General features: G+C 38.8%; 2 protein-coding genes across 2 annotated transcripts; both read left to right on the forward strand.

Annotated features, from left to right (window-relative positions):
- The first annotated feature begins 231 nt into the window (after positions 1–231).
- rpp14 (ribonuclease P/MRP 14 subunit) lies at positions 232–5,787 on the forward strand. The gene is made up of 6 exons (XM_058373442.1): positions 232–281; positions 1,421–1,510; positions 2,567–2,651; positions 2,749–2,825; positions 3,561–3,639; positions 5,649–5,787. The coding sequence occupies exons 2-6, from the start codon at positions 1,425–1,427 to the stop codon at positions 5,703–5,705; spliced, it is 384 nt and encodes a 127-aa protein (XP_058229425.1). The 5' UTR covers positions 232–281; positions 1,421–1,424; the 3' UTR covers positions 5,706–5,787.
- Positions 5,719–6,607, forward strand: LOC131342481 (hydroxyacyl-thioester dehydratase type 2, mitochondrial-like). Its single transcript, XM_058373441.1, has one exon. It carries the CDS (start codon positions 5,719–5,721, stop codon positions 6,229–6,231), a length of 513 nt encoding a protein of 170 aa, XP_058229424.1. The 3' UTR covers positions 6,232–6,607.
- Positions 6,608–11,118: the final 4,511 nt, after the last annotated feature.

Consider the following 11,118-nt stretch of genomic DNA (forward strand, 5'->3'; position numbering starts at 1 on the left):
GAAATAAATATGCGCCATATTTTGTTATCACATTTTATTCATGCCTTGTTATTATTAAGTACATCCCCCCCCCCGTGCATCGCCTATTTTGTTTATTAATTTAAAAAAATAATTATTATAACTAAGTATTAACAACACGATTGTTTAAATAATGAGCAATTGTTTACGGCAGAAGTCAAACTGGACTGCGTTTCTTCAGCGCATCTACGAAACTCGTGAGTGCACCCCTCCATACGACTCTATAGCAAAATGTGCGCATGCTGAAGTAGGACACCTTCAAGGTATTATTCTGTGATTTTTCCAGATTGCTTGTTTATATATTTTCATATCTTCATATGGCTGCACGTGTACACGTCATAAACATCCATTATGCCCAAACGACAATGATTTTGATTTTGTGTAGATTTGCTTAGATGGATGAACCATGCTGGCAGTACAACTTGTGGTGGATCTCACAACATGAAGCTATCAATGGCTGAAAGTTTATACGTCCATGTGTTTTAGATTTCTGGTTTCTGGATCTTTGTTTCTTTACTAAGTTGCTGCATTTGATACGAATGCTCCGATACGTTAAACATTTCCGCTGCTATAAAGTATTTTGGTGAACTAAGGATTCAGATGATTCGATTCATGAGTCGAGATGATCCCGGGTTATCCTGTTTTGATTTAACGATGACTTTTGCCATATCAGCGGTTCCGACTCTTTTCACAATGCTTTGATTTTGTCTACTAAACAGTTTGTGTTGTCCCTTTGCGAGAACTACGTGTAGCTTTGTCTTGACTTGTGAATGAATTGTTCTCATGAGTCGGTTCTTTTTTAATGAATCATTCGAATCGGTTCATGAGAACAATTCATTCACAAGTCAGACAAAAATGAATTGTTCTCATGAACCGGCTCTTTTTAATGAATCATTCGAACCGGTTCAGTGTTATAGATATACAGACAGTATTGGTAGAGATGAGCCACTGTGTAAAATACATACTCCTCTTTATGATGAATTATTATTATTATTTTTTGTATGCACTGAAGGCATTTGGCTTTTAGATCAAAAGATGAGTATGAGACGATAAATCCGAATTTCAGCTTTTATTTCCTTATAGTTTCCTTAACATTTAGATGTGTTAAATAACTTTAACATGGCATGACCATACCATATTTATGGTATCTGGCAGATGCCTATATCTAGAGCGTCTTACATTTTTATCTAAATTTATACAACTGAACAATTGAGGGTTAAGGGCCTTGCTCAGGGGCCCAGTAGTGGCAGTATGATGGACCTGGGATTCGACCTTGCAACCTTCTAATCACCTTAACCACTAAACTACCACGTTTTTTAACATGTTATACATGTGAGTGTAAAAATATTATGAATCATTGCTTTTTATTATTTCTTTTATTATTATGTGTTATTTCTCACAGTGTGATGCTCGTTATGGAGGAGAATCCTAAGTCTTATGAGCGAGTTGTTTACAAAAACATCTCGGAGTACCACTACATGAAGATCAACCTGTAAGTGGAAAGTAACTGTTGCTCTTGAATTTGGTGTGTGTCCTGCTTGTTTTATGTTCGTTACACCACCAGTTAACATCTATAGCGCCAGCTATAGGATAAATGAAACATGAATATCCGTGGTGAATGGGTGTTGATGGGCACAAATTGTAAAATACTCCTTGAAAAAAATAAGATTTTGAATTGAAACTAAGTGAAGGACCAAATGAAACATGTGTTAAACAACAAGAAGAGGTGTATGCCGCTGCTATGGGTCTCTATCACTGAGTGAACTATTAAGCACAAGACACAGTGAATAAGTTTTTTAAGGTACTGAAAGCATCTGAAAACAAGAATGCACTAAATGCGTCCAAATGTAGAATATAAAGACAGCATGAATATGGGAGAGCCAGCGACAGGATCCCATGCTCTCACTGCTGTAGCCCAGGTTCGATTCCAGGTAGGGAATTAACCCAGTCACTGACAGTTTAACTCTCACTGCCAGTCCTAAGCCTGGATAAAATGGGAGGGTTGTGTCAGGAAAGTCATCAGGCGTAAAACCTGTGCCAAATCCAAATGTTCGGATTGACCGATCCACTGTGGCAAACAGTGAGCAGTTGAAGGATAACACTGATAACCAATGAACACAAACATTATCTGTAGCCAAAATGAAACATTTCTATATCTTGCATGTACAGCCCCATCATTATACCTATATAGGGAACATACAAATGGAGTAAAAGCCATTTGGATGTTTTTCTAAACAAATGGTGCCAGATTTTGATCATGGCTTAGAAATAATTAGACTATATAGTGAGAAGAAACCATGACTGTGTGCAAATACATTAAAATATAAGTTAGAAAGATTGATGTTAATGGAATAGTCCACCTTTAAACACATTAAAAATTTTCTTTAAAGTGACCAAAATACTAGTCAGTTTTTGTCTAAGCCTCAGACAGTCTTAAGCTGGCCATACATACTAATACTAGAATACTAGATTCTTGTGTCTCGATTCACTTTAAAAAAAAATTCTGTAGCCTGATCTTGTCACATATGGTTTTTCATTCCTGCTCAAGAGTTTGTGAAAACCGCAGCAAAACCCTGAGTCCAGAACAGTTTAAGCAGTTGATCATCTCTGGAGTTAAAGACTTATACGGAGAGGTAAGGAGCACTTAGTATACAGTTTTCAAATGCTTTCATATCACCCTTATTAACTGTGATGAATGAGAGGATTTATCAGACTGATGCTGTGTTGTAGGTTGGAGCTGCTTTACCATTTGATTTGCTGACATTTGATCAGCACACGTTATCAGCCATACTGCGAGTGTATAACAGGTACGCTACAATTCTTTTGTGTAACCTTTTAAAATGTAAAATGAGGACAGGAAAAAATCACGAGTTCACAAATCCTGACGATGCCACAGCCATCTGTGATCAGGAGCCAAGAGAGCCATGCTTTCTCTCTTCTTTGTAAAATACTAGGAATAATCTGGATCCGTAAAAATGTTACACTTGCTGAGCTGCTTAGCTCTAGCATATGTTAGCATTCAAGTAAGATTTAAAAGTAGAATAAAATTACAAGTTAAAATATAAAGTATGATGAGTAAATAATGTACAAAATACAACATAATGTTCTTGGGTAATGTTACTGCATTCTGTTACACAGTGCACTTAAGTCAAATTTAATTAACGTAATTGGGTTCATTTGTATAGGGCATTTATTTATTTATTTATTTTAATTCCTGCAAATAGCATACTTTTTAACATTGGAATTTAATAGTTTGATTATTCAAAATTTCATATTACTTGTATGGTGAACAGAATAGAATTCCATTCATTAATTATTGTCCGAAATAAGGATCCTAGTCATATGTCTGTCCTTATGTCATTGATTTATTTAGGCTTAATTCAGGAGCACAGACAATGCTTATAAGGCAATCACCTACCAAAGCAAAAGCAGTGTTTATTATATTTGTATTTTGCATTAAAAATTGCCGTACATTATATTGTACAACATAATATATGCACATGCCTAATACATACTGATCATTGCTTTTTATCTTCTGCTAGGGGTCTGGTGAAATTGTGGAGTGCGCTAACACTGATTGGAGCGTACGAAAACAAACCATGTGCTTTTAGAGTCACACAGGTTGGTTTGTTACTGGATTTTGGAGATATCCAAAGTTTGCGAATGATATAAAATAGTTGTTTTCACGGACAGCTGTAGTGGTTTGAAAGTATTTTGCACTAGGGTTCTAGTTGTTCCAATGTAAGCATTAATGGCTACTTGTAATTAGGTATTGTTTATTGTAAATACACCGATCAGGCATAACATTATGAGCACTGACAGGTGAAGTGAATAACGCTGATGATCTCCTCATCATGGCACCTGTTAGTAGGTGGGATATATTAGGCAGCAAGTGAACATTTTGTCCTCAGAGTTGATGTGTTAGATGCAGGAAAAATGGCCTGATCTAATACATGCAGTTAATATGTTCAGAATTCCACAGGAATCCTTGGATCCAACCTGCCTTATGTCAACCTTTCATGCTGATAGGGGGGTTTTTAGTATTGTGTTTGTACACTGGGTTGGCACATTGGGGGCAGTGGTGGTTAAAGTGGTTAAGGTTCTGGGTTGTGGATTGGAGGATTGGGGTTCAAGCCCCAGCACCACCAAGCTCTACTGTTGGGCAATTGAGCAAGGCCCTTAACCCTCCCTGCTCCAGGGGCTGCCCCTTGCACTCTGACCCTAACTTCCTTAGCTGGAATACGCGAAGAAAAGAATTCCACTGTGCTGTAATGTATGTGTGGCGATAATAAATGCCTCTTGCCCTCAGCTCTTTATATAAATCATTTGAATGCCACAGCCTATCTGAATAATCCCCATACATACCCTTTATGGCCACACTTTTACTCATCTTACAGTAGCCACTACCAACATGATAATGTCGCATCACAAAATGTTCCAATGCTCATAAAACATTGATATACCAGCAGATGGCAGTGATGAGTCTGTCCAGGGAAAGCGATGACTGGACACAAATGCATCGCAACCTATGATAGATGCTTACATCCTGCTACTTTTCAGTCATGTTATTGTCACACTATGGTACTATTTTACAGTCATTTCCAGTAAGTGTGATTCCATCCGTTTTGTAATCCCCTTTTTTTGCTCTCAGGCAACAATACATGACCACAGGATTTCCCTGCACATGAAGGGATTTACTTCACTCGTGAGTGCACACTAAGGTCCAGTGAAATGTGCACGTGGAGGTAGCCTGCGTATATATTTCATGTGCTTCCTCCAAAGAATTTAACGTGACGTGCACTAGATGGATTTCACTTTGCCTCCGAGGCGAAACATCCCTGTTAATCAGGTTTCTATGCTGACCTTTAAAATGGCATGTTTGTCTGGCTTAACGACTCTTCTAAACTTTCTGCCGTCATTGTGATTAGAAGGTATTTACTATTCCAGGAGACACAGTATATCTACATAAAATTTAAGATTTTTTTTAGCAGGTTTGAATTCTTGAAATGTATTGAAATCTCAAATTGTTCATGTGGTTATTATTCAAAAACTCTGTAAATTAATGTTCATGGTCTGCCTCATGAAATCTTGTTAAAAGCAGGTATAACCCCAGCTCTGGTTGCTGTCAGACTAGCCATTTTTTCAGCTGCCATTCTGCATCTTTTATGTCCTTGGAAAAGCATCAGAAAGGTTCTGGTGTTTACAGCGTATCTGGATATCTGTGTTTGTTTGAGCGTAACTCATTTAACTGCTGTTTAAAATACCTATCCAGCTGGAAAGCAGAAGCAGTAACAGCACTGTTATGGTCACAGTGGCCATGTTATGTGAGCCAGGTGCTCATGCCAGGACTTAGTGTGGAAGCAGTCATGTACTCGAACAGAAGGAGAGAGAAAAGAGAAAAATGATTGAAATTAAGGGGGGAAAAAAGGTGTAAGTCATAGGCCATGCATTCTTTAATTGGTCCATTCCTCCTTCGTTTTAGCTGAGGATAGCTGAGGCCACTCCCCCTCTCGGGCACAGAGGCGATGCATCTTTCATAGCAAAAGGAATCATGTTGGAGTTTTACAGTAAACGTACCACATTGCATCATGTTATTGAATGTTAACGCCATTTATTCTCTGTCCTTCTAGGTCTCGCCATTCTTGTTAGCCTTATCTGGAAACAGTCGTGACCTGGAGCTGTATTAGACCGCATGTGAAAATGGCCTTCATTCTCAGAAGAACCCTGTTTGGGAAAAGTGTGCCGCATGTTCTGAGCACAGCAGTATTTGGCACCTCAAAGAACCTCATCCCAGAGTCATGCGCTCTCAGAATGCTTCACGTTGGAGCCCGAGCCTCGCTGACGAAGGTTTTCAGTGCCAGAGACGTCGCACTTTTTGCTGAGCTAACAGGAGACACGAACCCGCTCCACACTGACCCTGAGTTTGCCAAAAAGACCTCGTTTGAAGCTCCCATTGTTCACGGCGTGCTGATTAATGGCCTCATCTCAGCAGTTTTGGGGACCAAAATGCCCGGCAAAGGCTGTGTGTTTCTCTACCAGGAAATTCGCTTCCCAGCACCTTTGTTTGTCGGGGAGGAGGTGGTCGCTGAGGCAGAGGTGAAGAAGATCAAAATGTCATTTGCTTTCATTTCTGTTTCCTGTTCTGTCAGAGATAAAGTGGTGATGGAGGGGGAGGTGATGGTCATGATACCGGAACATATGCAGGGGACTTAGATATTATGAAACTTAGATAAAGGTTCTTCTTGTATGGATTGTTTTCCTAAAACAGCAAACCCAAATGTGTTTAATTCCTTATTAAACTCTATTATCACCTGACTCCCCTTTACATTTGGGTCACACCCAAATTATGATGTCCAAACCTGCAAATTTTGGACACCACATGATAAGTTGTCTTAGTTGTTTTAAGAGCATTTTCATTTAGGTCTTTAATGCCACATTTAAAAATAGTGCTATTAGTTCAGTTGCTATCATTTGTTATTGAGTGTCTTCTAATGTAGGATAATTCCACATCACTCACTTATGTGTGTTGGTATGTTGTATGGTGGCTTAATTAAGCTTTCAAAATAAAAATAGACGCCATATCTAAAAAGAATATTGTAATCAGTCACTTTATACTCATCTTGATCTTGTTGGATACTCATTCATTAACATATCTAAAAAGTAGGGTAAATATTATAGTATATATTATGTTTTAACATCTAAATACCCCGACCAGGCATAACATTATGACAGGTGAAGTAAATAACACTGATGATCTCATGGAACCTGTTAGTGGGTGGGATATATTAGGCAGCAGGTGAACATTTTGTCCTTGTAGTTGATGTGTTAGAAGCAGGAAAAATGGGCAAGCGTAAGGATTTGAGCGAGTTTGAAAAGGGCCAGATTGAGATAGCTAGACAAGTGGATCAGGGCATCTCCAAAACTGCAGCTCTTGTGGAGTGTTCCCGGTCTGCAGTGGTTAGTATCTATCAAAAGTATTGTTTAAGTCCTGTAAGTTCGACCTCATAGCTTACAGATCTGCTGCTCACATCTTGGTGCCAGATACCAACAGCACACCTTTAGGGATCTAATGGAGTCCTTGCCTCGATGGGTTGGAGCTGTTTTGGCAGCAAAAGGGGGACCAATACAATATTAGGCATAACGTTATGCCTGATCGGTGTAACTCTTCATTTAGTTGAAGTCATAAAGGAATGTGTGTGTTCATACATAAGTCGGTGACCAACTATTACACACAGACGCTGGCTGATCTTGCTCAGTATTCATTCATGTATGAAATGCAGTGGGGTTTCAATTGTTTACTTAGATGCCTGCGCAGGCAGGATCTCTAGGTGATTAAGTCTGTGCACAGCTGAATGGGTCTTCAAAAAGAGAAGTTAAAACTACTACTATATTTCAGTTCCTAATAATTTATACATGAAGTAAGAGCTTGACTTAAAATTTAGACATATATTATCATAAAGGTATTTATTTATTACTATTTAGTGTATTGTGTCATCTAGGCGATAAACACAAAATACTTAATACTCATCTCATTCTTAGTTGTTCTTTGCTGTTATAATAACCTCCATTCTTCTGGGGAGCTTTCTGCTAGAGTTTTGGAGTGGGGATTTGTGCTCAGTCAGCTACAAGGGCATTAGTGAGGTCAGGTACTGAGTCCAGCAGTCAGACAGTTGCTGTTTCAGTTCATTGAGCCATCGAGTCACTCGAGCTCTTTCACTTTAACCTTGGTAAAAGCTGTCTTCATGTACCTTACTTTGTGCACAATGAGGCATTGTCATGCTGGAACATGTTGGACCTCCTTAGTTCCTGTGAAGGGAAACTGTAAAACTACAGCATACAAAGACATTCTGTACAATTCTTCACTTCCAGGTTTGTGGCTTTGTTTATGTCACACGGTGTATGAGTGTGACTGTCAAGTGACTACAAACTTTTGGCCATGTGGTGTACTTAAGTGCAAAATAGAAAGGGTGCGAAATGGACACGTAACACAGTGTTTACTGGAAAAAGGAGCAAAGCTTTACAGTTTTCTGTCAGATACATTCCTATGTTTATACTGAGGTGAAGACAGTATTGTAGGTGTTCCTCCATCATGCACAAACACCAGGGGTTATTCATGTTCCTTTCTCTATAGTTTTTCTCAAGTGTTCCAGCTCCAACAAAAGAAAATATTGTGCAACATAAAATATATTTAGGTGTCAGCCATAACATTATGACCACTTAAAGGTGCCGTGAATAACTGATGATCATCTCATCATGGCACCTGTTAGTGGGTGGGATATATTAGGCAGCAAATGAACATTTTGTCCTCAAAGTTGATGTGTTAGAAGCAGGAAAAATTATGGATTTAAGCGAGTTCTTGTGGGGTGTTGCATTGTTGCATGGTTTTATGAAAACAGTATTCCCTGATGACTGTGGCCTCTTTCAGCAGGATAATGCGCCGTGCCACAAAGCAAAAATATTTCAGGAATGGTTTGATGAGCACAATGACGCGTTTGAGGTGTGGCCTCCAATTTTCCCAGATCTCAATCCATTTGACCATCTGTGAGATGTGCTGGACAAACAAGTCTGATCTATGGAGGCCCCACCTCACAACTTAGAGGACTTAAAGGATCTGCTGCTAACCTCTTGGTGCCAGATACCACAGCACACCTTCAAGGATCTAGTGGAGTCCATGCCTCATTGGGTCAGGGCTGTCTTGGCAGCAAAAGGGGGACCAACACAATATTAGGCAGGTGGTCATAATGTTATGGCTGATTGGTGTATTTTAACACCTATACAGACAGTTGGCAGATGATATGGATTATAATTGGCTCTTTTACGCTGTCATGGTTTGAGTCCACTTGCCCCCTTCAGAGGAAAGAGTCAGTACAACAATTTCTTATCCTAAAATGAACCATTTATGTTCTGATGGGTGTGGTCTCTTCCAGGATGACTCCACCTACATCCTGGGGTTCACGGAATGCAGTGATGATTCCAGAAATGATGTAAATCTTATGCTGTTGCCTTCATAGTCACCAGATTGCAACCCCCAGGAGATTTTGGACTGATGTGTTAGATAGCACTAATCTCAACCCTCATCAAAACACCCACTCAGGAAATATCTTTTTAAAGAGCACCAGTATAGTTCCAGAGAAGCCATAGTTACAGAGATTTTCCATGTTTGTCACCTGTCTGTATATGGGTACATAGCCTGCCATTTATAAGAATACATATTTTCTTATAGTCCTTGATCCAGTCCAGTGTTTTGTACTGGTAGATTATATCTGTAGTCCAGAGCTTATAAAGCAAACTGAACAGATTCCAAGTGGAAAATCAGTACAACAGCATAATGTGGCTGGATCAATTTATAAGCCTAGATCCAGTTTAAACTAAACGGAAAGTGGTTAAAAACCATTATTGCTATTGGAAATCGATGTATACTCTCCAGCTGACTTTTCAGTCTGGGCGAGCAGATTTAGGGAAAATACCAACTCAGACAAACACACACACAAAATGAAAGAACTGAAAAGGCTTTTAAATGTATTGTTCCTGAAAACAAATATCAAAAGTGTGACATCAAAATATGTCAAATTTAACCGAACTGAGGCATGTGGAGCAGCTGTGTCGCAAGGAGCATTGCTTTCTCACACCTCCAGGCTGGTTTGAACCTGAACTCATGTTCCTGTTGCACTGGAGTTTCCCATGAACTCCTGCAATGAACTGGTTTCTTAACCAGTTAAATTATACTGCCTCGCTCCGGGTCCACCATGACCCTGACCAGGATGAAACAGTTGCTGATGATGTATCAATTATATTAGGTTGGGAATTAAATTGAATCAGATCAGTAGTGAATGAAAGTGTTTAACTTGTTCGAATAGTGTATCATTTTATATGAAAGGGGGAGTTTTATGAATCCTTTGCTTCTGTGCTTCTGTTTATTTGTTTCTATAGGAGGAACCACCTTATTATTGTATGTGTGTGTGTGTGTGTGTGTGTGTATGTGTGAATTCTAGGTATATTCTCAACAAGGATTGGCATATTTGACAGTTTTGACCTTGTAGGAACATGTAGCCAAACAGTTTTTTAAAGTAGTAGTAATAATAATAATAATAATAATAATAAAGAAACAAATGTAAGGGTTTTAATATATTTAGGTGTAGCATTAATTTTCTGCACTTCTTAGCACGTCAATGGAAGGTCCTCACTAGGACAGTAAGACAAATGCACTCTGTGTGTGTGTGTGTGTATATTCCCAACAAGGATAGGTATATTTGACAGTTTTGACCTTGTGGGGACATGTAGCTGGTGCTCACGAGGAGTTTTTTTTTTATTATCATTATGTGGCACAGTGACTTAGTGGTTAGCACTTCCGCCTCACAGCGTCCTAGGTTCGAGTCTCACTCCCGCTCACTGTGTGTGAGGAGTTTGCATGTTCTCCCCGTGCTTGGTGGGTTTCCTACGGGTGCTCCGGTTTCCTCCCACAGTCCAAAGACATACTTCTAGGCTGATTGGAGTCTCTAAATTGCCAGTAGTGTGTGAATGAGTGTGTGTGTGCCCTGTGATGGGTTGGCACTCCATCCAGGGTGTATCCTGCCTTGATGCTCGATGACGCCTGAGATGGGCACAGGCTCCCCATGACCCGAGTATAGATCGGATAAGCGGTACAGACAATGAAATGAATTTGTTGTTATTTTTAAAATGATATATTTTTTTAGCTTAAATAATACTTTTTTAATAATTATTAATAAGTAGTTTTACTACTACTAATAATAATAACCAATATAATAATCATCATCATCATCATCATAAAGAAACAAATGTAAGGGTTATATTAAGGTGTAGCATTAATTTTCTGCATTTCTTATTAAGTCAGTGAAAGGTCCTCACAAGGACAGTGTGTGTTTGTATATGTGTGTGTGTGTGTGTATTCTAGGTATATTACCAACAAGGATAGTTATATTTGACAGTTTTGACCTTGTGGGGACATGTAGCTGGTGCTCACGAGGAAAACAGTTTTTGTTTTGTTTTAATAATGATTATAATAATAATTATTATTATTATTACTGTTGTTATTTTTAAAATCATATATTTCAGCTTAAAGAAATAGTTTTTAATAATTAT

Source organism: Hemibagrus wyckioides, linkage group LG21, assembly GCF_019097595.1.
Source record: "Hemibagrus wyckioides isolate EC202008001 linkage group LG21, SWU_Hwy_1.0, whole genome shotgun sequence".
Classification (NCBI taxonomy): domain Eukaryota; kingdom Metazoa; phylum Chordata; class Actinopteri; order Siluriformes; family Bagridae; genus Hemibagrus; species Hemibagrus wyckioides.

Bases quoted from the DNA above. Each gene is read 5' to 3' on its own strand.
- rpp14 (XM_058373442.1), top strand. From the start codon at position 1,425: ATGCTCGTTATGGAGGAGAATCCTAAGTCTTATGAGCGAGTTGTTTAC. The intron at 1,511-2,566 runs GTAAGTGGAAAG...TTCCTGCTCAAG, and splicing joins CACTACATGAAGATCAACCT to AGTTTGTGAAAACCGCAGCA. The intron at 3,640-5,648 runs GTTGGTTTGTTA...CTGTCCTTCTAG, and splicing joins GTGCTTTTAGAGTCACACAG to GTCTCGCCATTCTTGTTAGC.
- LOC131342481 (XM_058373441.1), top strand. From the start codon at position 5,719: ATGGCCTTCATTCTCAGAAGAACCCTGTTTGGGAAAAGTGTGCCGCAT.